General features: G+C 40.0%; 1 protein-coding gene across 2 annotated transcripts in view; it reads left to right on the forward strand.

Moving 5' to 3' along the window:
- Window positions 1–21510, forward strand: part of LOC138761507 (breakpoint cluster region protein) — a 294540-nt gene that overhangs the window by 39765 nt on the left and 233265 nt on the right. For both annotated transcript variants that reach the window (XR_011356352.1, XM_069933745.1), the window contains exon 2: window positions 11267–11451. Coding sequence is in view for 1 of the 2 variants with exons in the window: in XM_069933745.1 (XP_069789846.1) it covers window positions 11267–11451 (185 nt within the window). In the remaining variant the exon portion in view is untranslated. The remainder of the gene's footprint in view (window positions 1–11266; window positions 11452–21510) is intronic.

The raw sequence follows: 21510 nt of genomic DNA on the forward strand, positions 1-21510 counted from the left end.
TTCCACCTTCGGCAGATCAATGCCGACGACTGACATTACTACTGCTCGATCAAGACATGGTAGCAGGGTCTTCGACTTCCTGTTGCTGCCTCCAGAGCAAGGCAAATAGCTCCTCAAGGACCTATTAACCTGCACTTTTGTGCTCTCAATGTCTCGCCCTGCGATCGAGTCCTTCCAGGCCTTGTCCCTGGGAATAGACCATTCTGCCCTAGCCAGGAAGACCCTGAGATTCTGGCATACAGGACGGCAGTTTCTGGGCTCAGGCTGGAGGATGTCACCATCTGCCCTCTTAACTAGATGCTCCTCTGCAATGTCTCCACCTGCAAACCCCGCTCCATCGTGCCGTCAGCATGGAGGCAGCAGGTTTTCAACGCGGTTTACAACCTGGCACACCCGGCCATCATAACTTCTGTCAAAATGGTGGCCAAAAGGTTCGTGGCACAGCCTTTGGAAACAGTTCAGTCAGTGGGCCAAGACCTGCATGTTCTCAGATGTTCAAAGTGCAGACACGTGTCAGGGACACACCCCCCCCTCCCACCCCCAAACATTTGAGCCAGTGTGACATAGGTTCAGTCATGTCCATATTGACATCGAAGGGAAGCTATGGGTCTCCCGCAGGACGAGAAATATCCTCACCATGATTGACTGCTCCACGAGGTGACCACAGACGGTCCCGCTGGCTGACACAGCCACCGCAGCATGGCCAGGTCAAAGCCTATGTTCCCAAAGACTTAGACACCTGTGAGTACGTTTTCGTTTGGAGTGGGCACCCAGTACACCTCTGCAATGGCCATATAGGGGAACATATAAAGTAATTTGACACCACGGGTTGATGTATGTTCTGGATATTGGCAATAAGGAAGAGACTTTCGCCATTGACCTCCTCAAACTAGTGCTCATCAGCACATTAACCTCCACTCAGCACCTGCGATGCAGAGGTAGGCCACCAAAGCGGCAAACTGTGCTCTGATTGCCAGTTCTGGGGTGGTGGTGGTCGTGTAGCAATCTGCTAACTGGGACATGATCCGGTACACAAGATGGCTGACCCCAGTAACTGTGCAGACCCCATGGAGGCCAATGACCTTAGTCCCAGGTGACCATCTGCACGGCGGAAAACAGCGAGCAATGGCAGGAATGCCTCCCAATCCAAGGCTGGTGCTACTGTGAAGCCACTCTTGTCAGCATCAGAGAGAGAACCCAAGCAGAGCTGCCAGTGCAATAAATTAGTCTTCGGCTTCAACGGGTGTGTGTCATTCTTTCCACACTTTGCAGTAGTGTGTATGCTACAGCAGTAATACGAGGATACTCCATACTGCTTTAGTTCGGCTCCACATCTGATTTAGAGCTTTGTTATATTCTGGATAAGGTAATTTTTCTATTCCCATAATTAGAGTATATGGGTAATATTTCTTACAAAATACTGTAGTAACTTGCAAACTAGTTGGCAGCAACAAAAAAAAATTACATGCTTATCCCTAACCACGACTACCTTGTGATCACTATTTTCAACATGCTTTCCCATTGTCACTTCAACCACTTTCCTGGCAACATCCTGAAGATAAGGTCCAATGTTCTCTCCTTCAACAGAGGTCTGGTTCAAAAAAAACTTGCCTGGATACATTTTAAAAATCTCTCCTCTTCGCCTTTTTACAGTGAGGCAATAATTTGTGGAAGTTAAAAATCCTTTACTGGACATCCCTATATTTTTGCAGCTCTGTATGATTTGTACCTTTATCTCCCACTGACTTTGCATGCACATGGCAAAGTGATCACTCTTTGTTTCTATACTCAGCCATTTGGGCTCATTTGAAGAGCCTTCAAGGTTACCCTGCCTCCTTACTGCAGTATATTGCAATGATCCTCCACTTTCTATGACCACCCTTTCCCTACCAACACCTGAAGATTTCATATCTTGGAACGCCTTGCCAGTCATGCCTTCCTTTCAACCATGTTTCTATGAATCCAGTGTGACATTTCCCTCCCCTTCCCCCCCCCCCCCCACCCATTTTATTGTGGTGGATCATGGTTGATCTGGCCATGTGCTCAGCTCCACTGACATGTCTGTTTCCCCTATTATTCAAAGATTTGTCTATCAATGTCTATAATCAGCATCCTCTTCTGCCTCACTGGGCAGAAAGTTTCACAAATCTATTGCTCTCTGGGAGATGCAGTTACACAGAACATAGAAATTTGAGGCTGCAGGGTTAGGGTAGCAGTTCATGTAATGTTATTATAGCGCTAGCAGTCCAGTTCGAATCTGTTGCATTTATATGCTCTCTCCGTCACTATGTGGGTTTCCTCTGGGTGCTCTGATTTCCTCCCATGAAGGTTTGTGAGGTTGATTGGTCAAATGGGTGTAATTGGATGTGTGGGCTCATGGGCCGGAAGGCCCATTACTGTGCTGTATCCCTTTGACCTATGTGTCTGTGCCGAACATGATGTCCAAATCAAGCAAACTTAATTCGTATCCCTCTATTCCGTGCATTTTCATTTTTCAGTTTGAAGTTTCTTGAACATTACTATTGTATTTGTTTCCACCATTAATACTGGCAGCCCATTCCAGGCACCTACCACTCTGGTGTGTTTTTTTTAAACTTTCCCTGCACATCTTAAACTTTTCACCCTTTCATAAACCCTATAGTATTTATCCTGGAAGAAAGATTTTTTCTGTCTACGCTCTATCAAGTGTTCCCTCAGCCTCTAATGTGACAGAGAAAACAACTTAAGTTTGTTCAACATCTCCTTCCAGCTCATGCTCTCTAATCCAGGCAACATCCTGGTAGATTTTTATTTATTTATATATATCTATATATCGATTATATATAGATATATATCGATATATAGATACATAAATTTTTTTCTAAAACCTCTACATCCATTATCTGGATGACCAGAATTGCATATAAGTGGCCTAGCCAAAGTTTTGTACAGTTGCAACATGACCTCCTTACTTTAGTATTCAATGCCCAGCCATTGAAAGCAAACATACTATACAGCCTCTTTACACCATATCTAACTGCATGGCAACTTTTAAGGACCAGATCCCCACAACTGTACTTTTAAGACCCCTGCCATGAACAATATCCATTTTTCTTGCATTTGACCTCCCAAAGTGGAACACCTTACACTTGTCCATCTGCTCTTTCTCTGCCATAACTGATCTATATCTTTTCATATTCTTTGATAGCCCTCGACCAATCTTTGTATAATTTGCAAACTTAGTAACCCACCCAACACCTTTTTTCTTTTCAGATCTCCAGCCAAAATAACACCCTTCCATCACTACTGACTGGCAGCCAATTCTGAATGCAATCCTCTGGTAATGCTGGAGATTTAAGAAACTGAATATTCTACAATCTGGATCAAAAAATGGCTTGTTGAAGGAACAGTGGGTAACATCCGTAGATGAAAAAGAATGTCGGTATCTACATGTACCGCACCAATTGCTCTGTGAGAAGATTGAAAAGTTGCATGGAAGGGAGGGGTTTAGTCTGGGTGCAGGTTGATGGAAAAATACCTAATTTAGCACAAATTATAATGTAAAAAATAAATTACAATTTTTGAATACTTCGACAAATGGCACTGGCTTGAAACATTAATGATTCTTTGCCTCCTATGGACACTGCAGAACCTGTTGAGATTCTCCATCACTCTTGTGTATTAATTACAATCACATTGTCAACAGATTTTCTTGTTTCATTCCATGCGTATGTGTTCACCTGTCATGATTAAAACTTGGAGAATGAAAAGATGGAGACTTGGCAGATTGGATTCAAAACTGTCTTGGCCAAAGGATATGGTAATTGGAGGGATGTTATAAAAGCATAAGAAGTAGGCCATCAAGCCTGCTTCAGATTTATTGTCCGAGAACATACATGACATCACAGACAATCCCTAAGATTCTTTTTTTCTGCAGGTTTGGCAGAATTGGCACTTTTTGTTAGTGCAAAAAAAAGTACACAACGTATACATTGTAACAAATAACAAATGTAAACTGGAATACAAAGAGAATATAAAAAATTAAATGAAGTGCACAATCCTGATGGCAGAAGTGAGAACAGAGCGTATGCTGGGTGGTATGGATCCTTGATGATTGCTGCTGGCTTCTTATGGCAGAATTCCCTGTAGATGTTCTCGATAGTGTGGAGGGTTTTGCTGTGTGCCCACACCTTTTTGGAAGGCTTTTCACTCGGGGGTATTGGTGTTCCCAAAACAGTCCATGATGCAGATGGTCAGCACACTTTCCACCACACATCTGTAGAAATTTTCCAGGGTTTTTGGTGTCATACCAAACCTCCACAAACTATTGAGGAAGTAGAGGCGCTGACATACTTTCTTCACAATGCCATTAGTGTGTTGAGTCCAGGAAAGATCTTCCGCGATGATGACTCCCAAGAACTTGTATTTGCTCACCCTCTCCACCTCTGATCTCCCAATGATCACTGGATTCTATATATCTGGCTTTCCCTTCCTAAAGTCAACAGTCAGGATCTTGGTTTTGGTGATGTTGAGTGCGAGGTTGTTGTTGGTGCACCAATCAGCCAAGTTTCTGATCTCCCTCTTGTATGCTGACATCACTTTATACAATCCACTACTGTGGTATCGTTGGCAAATTTGAAGATGGTGTTATTGTACCAAGCCACATATTCGTAGGTGTAAAGTGAGTAGAGCAGGAGGCTAAGAACGCAGCCCTGTGGTGCTCTGGTAATCCTGGAGATGGTGGAGGAGATGTTCTTACCAGTCCTCACTGTGGTCTGGAGGTGAGGAAATCCACGATCCATGGGGTGTTAAGTCCCAGGTTTGCTGAGGAGTTTTGAGAATGGTGTTAAATGTTGAACTGTAGTCGATAAAGAGCAGCTTTGCTGACAAGGTGTTCCAGGGCTTTGCGTAGAGCCAGTATGGTGGCATTTGCTATAGATCTGTTAATACAAATGACTAACTGGAACATACCAATGTTGCTGCTCACACAGAAGCTGATATGCTTCAACACCAGTCTTTCAAAACATTTCATTGCTGTTGATGTAAGTGCTACTGCTCGATAGTCTTTGAGACTGGTTATTGCACTCTTCTTGGGCACCAATATGATTGATGCCTGTTGACCCTGGCCTGCCATAGTGAGATATTGAAGATATCCATCAATACATTGGTAAGTTGGTCAGCTATTAATACTTGGCCAGGTAATGTGTCCGGGCTGCATACTTTCCTCAGATTCACTCTCCTGAAGGCAACAAGCATATTATCCTTAGATAGATGGAGTATAGAAGAATAAGAGGGGAACTCATCGAAACATTTCAAATGTTGAAAGCATTAGTGAATAAGATGTTTCTCTTGGTGGGTGAATCCAGAACAAGAGGGCATAGTCTTAGAATTAGAAGGGACCCATTTAAGACAGAGATGAGGAGAAATTTCTTTAGTAGAGGATCATGGATTTGTGGAATTCGTTTTGGATGCCAGATTGTTGGGGGAATTTAAGAGAGAGATTGATAGGTATCTAATTAGTCAAGGTATCAAGGAATATGGGGAAAAGACCGGAACATGGAACTAGATGTGAGATCAGTTTAGCTTGGGGTGGATTTGTAGAGCAGACTTGATGAGCTGAATGGCTTACTTTTGTTCCTTTTTCTTATGATCTTGTGATATGGACAGGATGGGATTATCAGGGGATGTGGGGGAGCAGAGGAATGGTTATTCACTGTTGCTGTCGTCAAATCAGGTGTAGAAGGCATTGACTTCCTCTGGGAATGAGGCTTTGCCGTCTGCTACTTCACCAGATTTCGTTTTGTAGCAGGTTATGGCATTTAGGCCCTGCCACAGCTGTTGGGTGTCCCTTGTTGTTTCCATTTTCATCCAGAATCTCCACTTTGCCCGGGAGATAGCTTTCCACAGCTCATACCTGCTCCTTCTGTATTGATCTGGATCTTCGGACTTGAATGCCTGTGATCTAGGTCTCAGCAGATTCTGGATTTCATTGTTCACCCAGGGTTCCACCATTTAATGAGATCATGGCTGATCTGATGATAGGCTCATCTCCACCTAACTGCATTTTCCCTAGATCTCTTTATTTCCCCTACTATGTAAAAAATCTATCCAACGTTGTCTTAAATATATTTACTGAGGTAGCCTCCACTGCTTTAATTGGCAGCGAATTCCACAGAATCACCATCTTCTGGGATAAAGACCCTCTAAGAAAAATAAACTAATATCAGCAGTTATTTTAATAGAAAATGTATTTTTGATGGTATGGGTTATCTGGTGTAAAAAGACCATTTTCTAGCAGTGTAACTTGAAAACTGCTGGGCTGTATTGTTTCACATGTGACTCCTTATATTTCTGTATGAAGCCTATCACCAAAAATGTTTGGCCACCCCTGGGTAGTGATGTAATGTGTTATGCTGATTGCTTGCTATTGGTGATGACTGGAGATTGGCTCCACCCTACTGGTATAACTTATCCCACTGGTCAGTAGAGATGGCTTCTTCTGTTAATAAAAGCCTATGGTATGATGCAAGCCTGGTCCTTGCTTAGACACATTCTGGAATCAGGATACTTTAGACAGCATCTACTGGAGACTCCGGGCTTGACCTTTAATGTGGCTCTGCAACAAGCGAAGATGCTTCTAACTGCGCAACAAGGAGTGAAAGCATTCGAGCAAGGGAGAAGTGCAGAAGTAGCACCCCTCAGACCGACCTGTAGTGAAGATTCGCTACGGAGCACTACAAAACCAAGGCGCAAAAGCTGTCCCCGAAGTACTACCTCTGCGGCTTGGCACTACATGCCCGCAACTGGTGCCTCGCACGGCAAGATACCTGTGCCAACTGAGGGAAGAAGGGTCTTTGGGGCAGAGGTTCCCAAGCTAGAGAGTCAACATCTGGCACACGTGGCGAGCAAAAGAAGAAGCGCTCAAGCATTGATACTAAGCAAGGTTGTCGTCATAACACCACGATGCTGAGCTGGAGAGTCAATGATTCATCTAGCCCGACATCGACTTCCTCTGAATAATCTAACTGATTGACGAGTGACGAGACGAGGCCCTACATGCCTCTGCCACAAGGAGATCCAATCCTGGCTTCCATGCAGGTAAATCAGGATAAATCCTACAATCTGCAGCCGTCCATGATGAAAGTGGAGGTAAATGGGCAGCCTATTAACTGTTTATTTGATTCAGGCAGTACAGACAGTTACATTCACCCTTTGACTGCAAGAGCACAAAATCTTGCGTTATACCCATCTAGGCGCAGGATCATGATGGCTTGCTTGGGACTAGAACAAGATACAACAAGTTATTGCAAAATTAATTTAAAAATACATGACAATGAATATACTCACTTCAAGATTTCTGTACTCCCTGACCTATGTGCTCCAATGCTTCTGGGTCTAGACTTCCACTGCCAATTGAAAAGTATCATATTGGCATTTAATGGCTCTTTGTCTCCCATCACTGTCTCACCAAAGAAGTTTTGTGGTTTGTCCACTCTAAAAATTGAACCCCCTCGTCTCTTCACCAATTTGACCTCAGATTGTAAGCCTATAGCTACAAAAAGTAGGCGCTACAGTAAAGAAGACACTCTTTATTAAAGATGAGGTTAAGAACTTGCTAAAGGAAAACGTCATCGAGCCCAGCACAAGTCCTTGGCACGCTCAAGTAGTAGTGGTCAGAAATGACGTGAAACCTAAAATGGTTGTGGATTACAGCCAAAGTATAAACAGGTACAACTCAACTAGGTCACTCAAATTGCCCAATACGGGATATACTCTACTATTGATCTGAAATCAGCTTACCACCAAGTTCCCATCCATAAGGAAGAAAGGCAATTTACTGCTTTTGAGACAGATGACAAATTCTTTCAGTTTAAGAGAATTCCTTTTGGCATCACTAACGGGGTATCCGTTTTTCAAAGAGAGATCGATAGGTTAGTGGATACCTATAAGTTGCAGGCCACTTTTCCTTATCTGGACAAGGTTACCATCTGTGGCAAAGACTTGAATGATGATGATCAGAATTTACAACAACTCCTCCAAGTAGCCAAAACCTTGCATTTAACCCTGAATAATGACGTGTGTGTACCGCACGAAGAGCCTGCCAATATTAAGCTACGTAGTAAGTAAAGGAGAAATCAGTCTGGATCCAGAGAGAATGCGACCACTCATGGAGCTGCCCCCTCCAACAACGCAAAAGCATTGTTTAGGGTTTTTCTCCTGTTACGTTCAGTGGGTGCCAAACTATGCTGACAAAGCATGACTTCTTTTTAAAACAGTCAGTTTTCCTTTGAGTAATGAGGCCCTCCTAGCCTTTGAAAACATTGAACAGATTTACCTTTCCAAGTGGAATCGGATGCATCTGATTTTGCTCTAGCTGCCACACTAAATCAAGCTGGCAAACCTGTAGCCTTCTTTTCTCGCACATTACATGGGCCAGAATTAAAACACTCATCCATTGAAAAGGAAACACGAGCTATTATAGAAGCTATCCGCTACTGGAGACACTTCTTAGCTGGTAGGAAGTTCACCTTGTTAACTGATCAGAAATCTGTTGCCTTCATGTTCAACACTAAATTGAAGAGCAAGATTAAAAATGGTAAAATTATGCGATGGCACATCAAACTTTCTACCTATGACTATGACATCTTGTGCGAGTCTGCAGATAGACTGATTAAAATTTCTTCATGAAGAGCTGTGCCACCTGGGGGTCACCAGATTTTTATCACTATGTGAAATCTCTTAATTTGCCCTATACATTAGAGGATGTGAGAACCCTAACTGGACAATGCCCTGTCTGTGCTGAATGCAAACCATGTTATTACAAACCTTCACCTTCCTCATTGATCAAAGCTTCTAGACCCTTTGAACGCCTCAGTGTAGATTTTAAAGGGCCACTGCCTTTAAATAATAGAAACGTTTACTTTCTTAGTGTTAATAAAATTGATATGCCATTAGCAAGGACCAGGCTTGTATCATACTATAGACTTTTATTAACAGAAGAAGCCACCTCTACTGACCAGTGGGATAAGTTGCACCATCTGTTACACCAGTAGGGTGGAGCCAATCTACAGTCATCACCAATAGCAAGCAGTCAACATAATACATTACATCTCTACGTTCTGACACAGAGAGTGATGGATATATGGAAAGAGCTGCTAAAGGAAGAAGCAGGTGCATTTGTAAAGTTTAAAAAACATTTAAACAAGTTCATGGATGATAATAGTTAAGAATATGGCTGAAGGAAGTCAGATGGGTCTGGCTTGGGTATGCACAGACTGGGTCAAAGAACCTGGTTCCATGCTGCAAAATTCCATGGCACTTCGAATAAAAGAAGATGTTTGTATGAGAATACAGTGCTTGTTGGCTGCAGTTTGAATGGTGTGTACATTTGTATACTTGTGATTACCGTTTTGTAGGAAAATTAGTTTGCACTAAAGATGATGAACAGGCCACATTGCATGGGCTAGAAATTTTAGTTACGAGGCAAATGATTTTCATCCGAAGGCTTGTGCAGAATCCTAGTTATTCAACACAATTAAGTCTATCTGTTCACTACATCCTGCGGACTTGTTTGCCCAACTGCACCACTCTAGGTTTGTGTCCTTCATATACAAATGCCTGCTGAAATTCATTTAAAGTTAGGAATTGTATCTCTTTGGTCTTGACCCACTCTGCATTAAATCATCTGAAGAACCAGAGCACCCATGTCAGGCTGTTGTTCATTGACCTCAGCTCAGCATTTAACACCATTATACCAGTAAAACTAATAATCAAACAGAAGGATCTAGGACGCTGCCCATCCTCAACTTCCTCATCATTGCGGATTGACAACATCACCTCCTCCTCAATGACAACTCAGGGGTGCAAGGCCGTGTACTGAGTTCCTTGTTCCATTCCCTCAACACTCATGTCTGTGTAGCCAAGTTCATTTCTGTTCTAATAGACAAATTTGCTGACAACGTGACTGTTGATGGCTGAAATACAGGAAATGATGAGTCAGAATATAGGATGGAGATTGAGGATCTGGTTTGGGTGGTGCCAGAACAACAATCTCACTCTCAACATTACAGTATTTGGATTTTAGGAAGGGGAGGCCAAGGGACCAGTCACCTGTCCACTTTGATAGGACAGAGGTGGAATGTGTTAGTTCCTGAGAGCTGACATGCCAGAGGACTTCTCTTGGAGCTAGCACATTGAGGCAACACAAGAAGGCAATAAGTCTGTGGGTATTTGGCACGTAGTCGAATACTCTGTCAAACTTCTAAGACTTCTATAGCCACACTGTGGAAAGTATTCTGCATCACTGCATAGATTTTTAATTTGAATGCCCAGGAATATGGAAGGCTGCAGATATATAACCAAATTCATCTACAGGCTCCAATCTCCCATCCATTTGAGGTGCACCCTTTGAGAAGGCAGCCAACATCATTAAAAATATCCGTCATCCTGGTCACAGCCTCATCACTGCTACCTTCATATGGAAGGTAAAGAAATCCAATCCCTCCAAGTTCAAGAATTTTTTTTTTAAAACTATAGCCTTTCATCCTCTTGAATGTCCTATTACCCAAATCATAAACTACTCCAGGATGTCAAAAGGATCTGTCTGCACTATTGAAGCACCACATCTACTTTCACTAAGTGTAACTAACTATTTATTACCTTTCTACCTATATATTTATTATCTCTTTCCATACTGAATTAATTTAATTCATTTTTTAAACTACCTATGTGGCTGCAGCAAGTAAGAATTTTGGTGAATAATGTACAATGTACTTCTGAGTATGACAATAAGCTTATTGTTACCATCATTGCATGCTGATTTCCATCTCCACCATCGCTGTCCATGCCAACCCTCCCTTTCTGGAAACCCTCTGACTGATGTTAAATTGAATGGCCCAGAATGCAGGACGGTTAGCATGATGCTTTTACAGCGCCAGCGACCTGGTTTGAATTTGCCCCTGTCTGTAAGTGGTTTGTAGATTCTCCTAGTGTCTGCATGGGGTTTTATTCGAGTGCTTCAATTTCCTTCCATCCTTCAAAAACGTACATGTTTGTAGGTTAACTGTGGTATTTGGGGCAGCATAGGAATGTTGGTCGGAAGGGCCCGTCACCATGCTGTATGTCTAAAAAAAAATACAGCAAAATCAAACCAGCATTGCTTTTTGAGCAGAGTAGTGTATTCTACAGTATATTTTAATTGTTTGCCAGTCTTGCATGTGCTGTGGATTAATTGTCTTCTCTGGATTACACTGACATTTGGCTTTGTTGGTATTTCCTAATTCTCCAGACACAGTCTTCAGCAATATTGCCCCAACCTTTTCCTATGGTGCAGATCGGGTTGAAGATCCAAGCAGGAACCGGGATACCATGCCTTACATAGATGACTCGCCTTCCTCATCGCCTCAGCTCAGTTCAAAAAGTAGAGGCAGCAGGGACACAGTATCATCTGGATCCTTGGAGTCAAGTAAATCAGTGAGTTGGAGTTGATCTATTATAAATGGATACATCTCTGTGTTACAGAGACAAGAATAAATGGATGAGGCACTATGAAATACAATGTCGTTAAAACGAATCTATGGACTTGGTACTCTGCTTTAGAACCATGGAGCACTGCAGCACAGAAACAGGCCCTTCACTCCTTATAATCTGTGCTGAAATGTTTATTCCACCGTCTTATTGACCTGCACCCAGACCATAGCCCCATTTATTTCTCCCATCCGTGCACCTGTCCAATCTTCTCTTAAACGTCAAAATCGAACCCACACTCGCCATACTCTGAGCGAAGAAGATCCTTCCAATTTTCCCTTTTAATGTTTCACTCTTCACCCTTAATCCATGTCTGCTAGTTCTTGTCACCCAACCTCTGGAAAATGGCTGCTTGCAATTATAGCCCTCACCATTTTATATATCTATTAAATGACCTTTTGTACTATGATGCTGCAAGAAATAAGTCCTAACCTATTGCACTTTTTCCTATAACTCAGCTCTTCAAGACCCAACAACAGCCTTGTAAATCTTCCCTGCACACTTTCAATCTTATTGACATTTTTCCTGTAGGTAGGGGACCAAAACTGCACACAATACTTCAAATTAGGCCTCATCAATGTCTTGTACAACTTTAACACAACATCCCAACTCCTATACTCAATACCTTGAGTACACTGAAGGCCAATGTGTCAAAAGCTCTCTTAATGTATTGGTATCCCAGATCCTTCTGATCTGCTCAACTCTGCAGTTCTCCCCTATTTACCATGTAAGTTCTACCCTGGTTTATCCTCCCAAAGTACAATACTTCACACTTGTTTGTATCAGAATCAGGATTTATTGCCATGAAATTCAATGTTTTGCGGCAACTTCACAGAACAAACATTCATATTATAACCATCTTACATTACACTAAAATAATAACAATAACAGGGCACAAAAAGTCAGGCAGTCTTTGGATCATTGATGGTTCAGGAATCTGGTGGCAGCGGAAAAAAAACTGTCCTTGTGTTGCTGAGTGCTCATCTTTAGGCTCCTGTACCTTTTCCCCAATGGAAGCAGAGTGAAGAGGGCATGGCCTGGGTGGTCTTTGAGGATAGAGGCTGCTTTTTAAAGACACTGCCTCATGTAGATGTCCTTGATGGCGTGAAGACCATATTAACCCTCCGGAGTTTTTTCTTGTCCTGACAGTTGGGGCCTCCATACCAGGCAGTGATGCAAACAGCTGGAATCCTCTCCATGCTACACCTGTAGAAGTTTATGAGAGTCTTCGGTGACGTACCAAATTTCCTCATACACCTCACAAAGTATAGCCACTGATCCTTGGAGATGTTGACTCCCAGGAATTTGAAGTCTTTGACTCTCTCCACTACTGAGCCCTCAATTTGCAGCCTGTTTTACACCCGATTTGAGATCCTTCCTCAAGCTTGAAGTGTTCCTTGCTGTCTATTACACTTCTAATTTAGTGTCATCTGCGAATTTGCTGATCCAGTTTATCATATTATCAACCAGTTTGTTGGCACATCACAAGTCACAGGTTTCCAGTCAGAGAGGCAATACTGTACTATCACTCTCTGTCTTCTCCCCCAGAAAGCCAGCGTCTAATCCAATTTACTACCTCACCCTGGATGCCTGGTGACTAAACCTTCTTGACCAACCTTCCATGCAGGACTCTGTCACAGGCCTTCCTAAAGTTCTTGTAGACAACATCCACTGCCTTTTATTTATCAACTCCTCAAAAATTTATTTAAGATTGGTTAGACATAGGAGTCACGTGATGGAGTAGTGGCCGGTCAGGGAACTCCAGCCCTCTCCGGAAAAGTTTAAAAAAAAATACACAAAACACAAAGGTACAAGAATAAAAATTAAAACAAAGTAAAAGTAAAGGCGGGAAGAAAATGTCAGCGAAGAAAGAAAAGTCGAAAGCAACGGGAAGAAGAGAAGAAGAAAGAACGTCGGAAGAAAAAGGTGAAGGCTTTACCTGTCCGAGGAGGCCCGCCGCGGAGAGAGAAGCCCGCTCCCTAAGGTCAGTGGAAGTCCCGAGCTCGGGACTACAAAAATGGCTCGCGGAGCCAAGTAAAAGTGCGCAACCGCGCATGAAAAAAAACACACTGACGGGAGGGGGGAACAGCTGAGGAGTCGATCTCCACAGCTGAGGATGACAGCTGCAACACAACAGGAAGAGAACACAGAAAACAACGAGAACAAGAAAGAGAGTAAAAAGAAAACAAGGAAACAACAGATGACCAACCCAGAGGAAGAAGGACAACATAGAGAAATGGAAGAAGGGAAAGGCAAGTCAATGGATATATATTTTTTTAAAGAATATATGGAATCAGTGAAAGAATGGCAATTACAAGAATTTAGTGAAATAAAAAGAATTAAAAGTGCAGAAGAAAAAATGAATAGAATAGAGATGGTCATGTCAGATGTAGGAAAAAGAGTGGACAAGGTGGAAGAACGAGAAACAGCCGTAGAAATGGAAGTAGAGGACTTAAAAGAGAAATTAGAAGAATCTAATAAAAAGTTAGAGACACAAGAGCTGTTAGCTCAGAAGATACATATAATGGAAAATTATAATAGAAGAAATAATATAAAGATAGTGGGCCTTAAGGAAGATGAAGAAGGCAAGAATATGAGAGAATTTATAAAAGATTGGATCCCTAGGGTCCTAGGAAGACCAGAATTACAGGAAGAAATGGAAATAGAAAGGGCACATAGAGCTCCGAAACCACAGCCACAGCAAAAACCAAGATCCATTTTAGTAAAATTCTTAAGATATACAATAAGAGAAAATATATTGGAGAAAGCAATGAAGAAAATAAGAGAAGACAAAAAGCCACTGGAATACAAAGGTCAAAAAAATTTTTTCTATCCAGACTTAAGTTTTGAATTCCTGAAGAAGAGAAAGGAGTTTAATACAACAAAAACGATCCTATGGAAAAAAGGATATAAATTTATGCTAAACTACCCAGCGATACTTAAAATAGTTATTCCAGGGCAGCAAAACAGACTATTCTCGGATCCGGAGGAAGCACGAAAATTTGCAGAACAACTACAAAACAGGCAGACAAATGAAGACATGTAACGAGAGTAAAAATGACCACGAACTATATGTATGTGTGCATATGGGTGTGTGTGATATATATATATCTCTCTCTTTGGCTTGGCTTCGCGGACAAAGATTTATGGAGGGGGTAAAAAGTCCACGTCAGCTGCAGGCTCGTTTGTGGCTGACAAGTCCGATGCGGGACAGGCAGACACGGTTGCAGCGGTTGCAGGGGAAAATTGGTTGGTTGGGGTTGGGTGTTGGGTTTTTCCTCCTTTGCCTTTTGTCAGTGAGGTGGGCTCTGCGTTCTTCTTCAAAGGAGGTTGCTGCCCGCCAAACTGTGAGGAGCCAAGATGCACGGTTTGAAGCGTTATCAGCCCACTGGCGGTGGTCAATGTGGCAGGCACCAAGAGATTTCTTTAGGCAGTCCTTGTACCTTTTCTTTGGTGCACCTCTGTCATGGTGGCCAGTGGAGAGCTCGCCATATAACACGATCTTGGGAAGGCGATGGTCCTCCATTCTGGAGACGTGACCCATCCAGCGCAGCTGGATCTTCAGCAGCGTGGACTCGATGCTGTCGACCTCTGCCATCTCGAGTACTTCGACGTTAGGGATGAAAGCGCTCCAATGGATGTTGAGGATGGAGCGGAGACAACGCTGGTGGAAGCGTTCTAGGAGCCGTAGGTGGTGCCGGTAGAGGACCCATGATTCGGAGCCGAACAGGAGTGTGGGTATGACAACGGCTCTGTATATGCTTATCTTTGTGAGGTTTTTCAGTTGGTTGTTTTTCCAGACTCTTTTGTGTAGTCTTCCAAAGGTGCTATTTGCCTTGGCGAGTCTGTTGTCTATCTCATTGTCGATCCTTGCATCTGATGAAATGGTGCAGCCGAGATAGGTAAACTGGTTGACCGTTTTGAGTTATATATAGGTATGTATGTATATATATATATATATATAGGTGTGTATGTATATATATATATATATATATAGGTGTGTATGTATATATGTGTGTACATGAGTGTATCCGTATTTAAAGGAAAATATATAGAGTATAGATAAGAATTAATAAGGGAATGAAAGGGAAGAGAGGAACTAAGGAGGGAATTAAAAGAGTGACCTTTGTTATATATGAAAATTGAAATCTTTTCTGGGGGGGGCTGGGTGGGGAGGAGTTACGGTCACTGCAAAATCAGTTGACGCTTGCGAGTGAATTCGCAAATCCAAATGGAGAGGGGAGATGTGGTTGCCCGACAAGGGATAAAGGGCAACTCAGGAAGGGGAGGGGATAATGGGGTTAAAGAAATTTTAGATAGGAGAATAAGGGAAATGTTTGATGTTTTAGAAATGTTGTCTTATAAAGTGTTCAAAACAAGAAAGCAGAAATGGATAAGAAGGAAAGGTGATGATGAGGAAACCCGAAAGGAAAGATAAACAAAGTATGAAATGGCTACGTTGAACTATATGACTTTAAATATTAATGAAATACATAACCAAATCAAAAGGAAGAAATTGCTAAATTTACTGAAAAAAGAAAAAAATTGATATAGCATTCGTGCAAGAAACACATTTAACTGAAATGGAGCACAAGAAATTAAAGAGAGATTGGGTAGGACATGTAACAGCAGCGTCATATAATTCAAAAGCTAGAGGAGTAGCTATATTAATCAGTAAAAAGGTACCAATTAAAATAGAAGAGGAAATAATAGATCCAGCAGGGAGAAATGTAATTTTAAAATGTCAGATATATTCGGAGATTTGGAATTTACTCAATGTATATTCACCTAACAAAGAAGATCAAAAATTTATGCAAGATATTTTTTTGAAGATAGCAGACACGCAAGGGAACATACTAATAGGAGGGGATTACAACCTTAATTTGGATTCAAACGTGGATAAAACGGGAAAAAAATTAACAGAAAAAACAAAGTAACCAAGTTTATAATTAAATTGATGCAAGAAATGCAACTTTTGGATATATGGAGGAAACAACACCCAAAGGAAAAGGAATATTCATATTATTCGGGTAGACATAAAACATACTCAAGAATAAACCTATTCCTGTTATCAGCTCATATCCAAGACTGAGTAAGAAAAACAGAATATAAAGCTAGAATATTATCGGACCACTCACCCCTGATATTGACAATAGAGTTAGAGGACATCCCTCCAAGAATGTATAGATGGAGATTAAACTCCATGCTAATTAAAAGGCAGGATTTTAGAGAATTCATTGAAAGACAAATTAAAATGTACTTTGAAATAAATACGGAATCAGTGAAAGATAAGTTTATACTATGGGACGCAATGAAAGCATTCATCAGAGGGCAAATAATAAGTTATGTAACCAAGATGAAGAAGGACTACAATCAGGAAACAGAGCAGTTGGAAAGGGAAATAGCAAATATAGAAAAGGAATTAGCAATGAAGGAAGACACAAATAAAAGAAGAGAATTGGCAGATAAAAAAATAAAATATGAAACACTACAAACATATAAGGTGGAGAAGAACATAATGAAGACAAAACAGAAATATTATGAACTAGGAGAAAAAACGCACAAAATTCTAGCATGGCAGCTTAAGACAGAACAAACTAAGAGAATGGTATTGGCATCAAGGAAAAAAGACAAACAAATCACATATAATCCAACGGAGATTAATGAAAACTTCAGAGAATTCTACAAACAATTATACCAAACGGAAAACGAAGGGAAAGAAGACAAAATAGATGAATTTTTAACTAAAATTGAGGAACAAAATAAATTAACAGAACCATTTGAAATAGTAGAAATACAAAAGAGATAATAAAAAAAACTACCAAATAATAAAACACCAGGAGAGGATGGTTTCCCAATAGAATTCTATAAAACATTTAATGATTTATTAATTCCTCCCCTCCTGGAAGTAATCAACCAGATTGATAAAGCACAAAGCTTACCAGATTCATGCAAAACAGCAATAATTACAGTAATACCAAAGACAGGGAAAGATCCACTCGCACCAGTGTCATATAGACCAATATCTTTACTTAACACAGATTATAAGATAATAGCTAAACTATTAGCAAACAGATTAGCCGACTATGTACATGGTAAATCTGGACCAAACTGGATTTATTAAAAAAAGATGAACAACAGACAATATTTGTAAATTTATTAACTTAATTCATGTAGTAGAAGGGAATAAAGCTCCAACAGTAACAGTTGCTTTAGATGCAGAGAAGGCCTTTGACAGAGTAGAATGGAATTATTTATTCAAAGTATTACAAAAATTCAGTTTACCAGAGAAGTATATTAATTGGATTAAAGCATTATATAAGGGGCCATTGACGAAAGTGACAGTAAATGGATATATATCAAAGCAATTTAACTTAAGCAGACCAACAAGGCAGGGATGCCCACTATCACCCTTATTGTTCGCGTTAGCTATAGAACCATAGCAGATTGATAAGAACAGAAAATAAAATAAAAGGGATAAAAATAAAAGACAAAGAATATAAAATCAGTTTATTTGCAGATGACGTTATAGTATACTTAACAGAACCAGAATTATCAATAAAAGAATTACATAAGAAATTGAAGGAATATGGAGAAGTGTCGGGTTACAAGATTAACGCAAATAAAAGTGAAGCAATGCCAATGAATAATGCGGATTTCTCAAAATTTAAGAAAGAATCACCATTCAGATGGCAAATGCAAGCAATACGATACCTAGGTATACAAATAAATAAAAATCTCGGCCATCTATATAAACTCAATTATTATCCACTAATGAAAAAATTACAGGACGACTTAGAGCATTGGAAAGACTTACCACTAACACTAATAGGAAGGGTAAACTGTATTAAAATGAACATTTTCCCAAGGATACAATACCTATTTCAGGCATTGCCAATACACTTGACGGAGAAATTCTTCAAGGAGTTAAAGAAAATAATAAGGAAATTTTTATGGAAAGGGGGGAAACTGAGGATAGTACTAGATAAATTAACAGACTGGTATAAACAAGGAGGCTTACAACTGCCAAACTTTAAAAATTATTATAGAGCCGCACAATTAAGATACCTATCAGATTTTTATCAAACAAGGGAAAAGCCAGATTGGACTAGATTAAAACTAGATAAAATAGGGGAGAACATACCTGAGCATATATTAATATAAATGGGATGAAAAATTGGTACAACGTAGGAATTCTCCAGTATTACATCATCTGCTCAATATTTGGAAGTTTCACGTAGAAAGGAATAAAACAAATTACCAATTACCAAAACTAATACTGATGCAAAATCAGCTAATCCCTTTTACAATAGATAACCTTTCCTTTAGAGAATGAGAGAAAAAAGGGATCAAAAGAATAGAAAATTGTTTTTCAGGAAATAAATTACTATCCTTTGAACAAATGAAGGATAAATATAATATAACTCAAGATACAGTGTTGGCATACTACCAACTGAAATCTTACTTGAAGGACAAATTGAGAAGCAGTCTGAGGTTACCAGAGGGAAGTAATTTTGAATATGTGATTATAGATACAATGATAATCAAAAAATTTATAACATATGTATATTAAACTGCAAGAAAAGGAGAATGAGGAAACAAATGGTAAAACTAAACAAAAATGGGAACAAGATTTAAACATAAAGAAGGAAACATGGGAGAAGTTGTGGTCTGGAACTATGAGAAATACAATAAACAGGAGGTTACGTATGATACAATATAACTGGATACACAGGCTATACATTACACCTCAAAAGTTAAATAAATGGGACCCAACAGTATCTGACGGATGTTTTCATTGTAAAAAAGAAATGGGAACAACAATTCATGTAATCTGGACGTGTGAGAAAGTGAAAAAAATTTGGGAAGATCTAAACCAGATATTAACTAAAATTACAGAAAGCAGTATACCAAAAAACCCAGAGATCTTCCTCCTAAGTAACAAAAAAACAAAGAATTTGGACTTGATTTGGATGGTGCACAAAAAAGATTTGTTAGGTTAGCCCTAGCCGTAGCAAATAAATGTATTATGTCAGCCTGGAAATTAGAAGATAACTTGAGAATACAACAATGGTATATAGAAATGAATAAATGTATTCCATTAGAAAAAATAACATATAATTTAAGAAATAATATTGAAATATTTGAACAAATATGGGAGCCATACATGAAACACAATAGAGAAAACCTACCGGGGACATCTACCACCTAAAATGACAGAAGGAGAAGGAAATGCAAAGAATTGACTCAGTGTAATTTCTTGTTTATTTTTATTGAGTGACAACATTGTTTGACTGGTTTAATGTATCTTAGATTCTGTACTTTAAATGAATGGGAGGGGAGGTAGGGAGGATGGGATGGGAGGGGGGGGGGAGAAAACGACACTGTATATATTTGAAAAGGAAAATGTATGTATCTTGATCAATGTGGTTTATGGTGTGAAAAATAAAAAATTTAAAAAAGATTGGTTAGACATGACCTACCATGCACTATTAATTAGTTATGTTGACTATAACTAATAAGTCCCTGTTTATCCATATACTTGTCTATTCAATTTTTTAGAATACCTTCCAATAACTAGCCCACTTCCGAAGTCAGGAACATAGGCCTATAATTTCCTGGATTGTTCATAGAGTCCTTCCTGTGTTCCAATCCTCCGGTACCTCAGCATGCTGAAGATGTTTTAACTATTCTACTTGAGCCCTTACAATTTCAGCACGTCTCCCTCAAAATATGAGGGAAGATCTTGTCAGTCTCTGGGGACTTGTTCACTCTTATTTGCCGCCTCTGTAATCTTTATGGGGGTCTATGACCTCACTGGTGGTTGTCTATTTACTTCTATAATTCAGTGTCTGTCTCCTGAGTAAATACAGAGGCAAAAATCAAACATTTAAAAGCTCTCCCATCTCTTGACTCCATACATAGGTGCCCCCTTTGATCTTCAAGAGGACAAATTTTGTCCCTTGCTATCCTTTTGCTCTGAAGATATATGCAGAATCCATTGGGATTTTCCTAAACCTTTTCTGCCAGAGCAACTTCATGCCTTCCATTAGCCATCCTGATTTTCTTCTTAAGTGCTTTTTTGTATTTCTTATCCTCCTTGAGTACCTCTTTTGTTTCTTGCTGCCTATACCTACTGTGCACCTCCTCCTCCTACTTCACCAGGGCCACAATGTCTCTTAAAAACTAAGGTTTCTTATAACTGTTAAACTTGACCAGTTAATACTGACAAGAACATACAAACTCTCAATTTCTATTTTGAATGCCTCCCAATTGCAAAACACACCTTTGCCATAAAACAATCTGCCCCAATCCCTTATGATTTAATCAAAATTGGCCTTTCTCCAATTTAAAATCTCAGCCCGAGGACCAGATCTATCCCTTTCCATAATTATCTTGAAACTTGGCATTATGATCACTAGATCCAAAGTGTTACCCTACACACATCAGTCCTGTCTTGTTCCATAATCATAGAACCAGTTAGCACTCTGTAGTTGGGACTTCTATTAAGAAATTTTCCTTAACGTATTTGACAAACTTTAACCCAGCCAGCCTTTTTAAAGTATAGGAGTACGAGTCAATATGCGGAAAGTTAAGAATGCCTACTATCACAACCTTGTGCTTTTGCAACTGTTTGCTATTTCTTTATATATTTGCTCTTGCAGTTTCCCCTGTCAAAGGCATTTGATATCATCAGTTAAAATATCATTGGTATAGAATACTGTTGTTATCAGGATAAAAGCAAGATGCAATATTTATAGTAAAATTACACGCACAGGAAATGATTTTGGATTCATGAAGTACAAAAGGAAATGAGCTGGCTTCATACAATCTTTCCATTCAGCTGCATACGCATGTTTTCCTGCTTTTCTAACCCAATTGAAAGAGCAATCAGATGGGTTACAAGATGTCTTTATTTTGTCTAAAAAAATTAATATTGTTATGGTTGTATGCTTAAAATGGATTTGATGTGTAAAATAAATGTCTGCAGATGCTGTAATTACA

Source organism: Narcine bancroftii, chromosome 4 (assembly GCF_036971445.1).
Source record: "Narcine bancroftii isolate sNarBan1 chromosome 4, sNarBan1.hap1, whole genome shotgun sequence".
NCBI lineage: Eukaryota > Metazoa > Chordata > Chondrichthyes > Torpediniformes > Narcinidae > Narcine > Narcine bancroftii.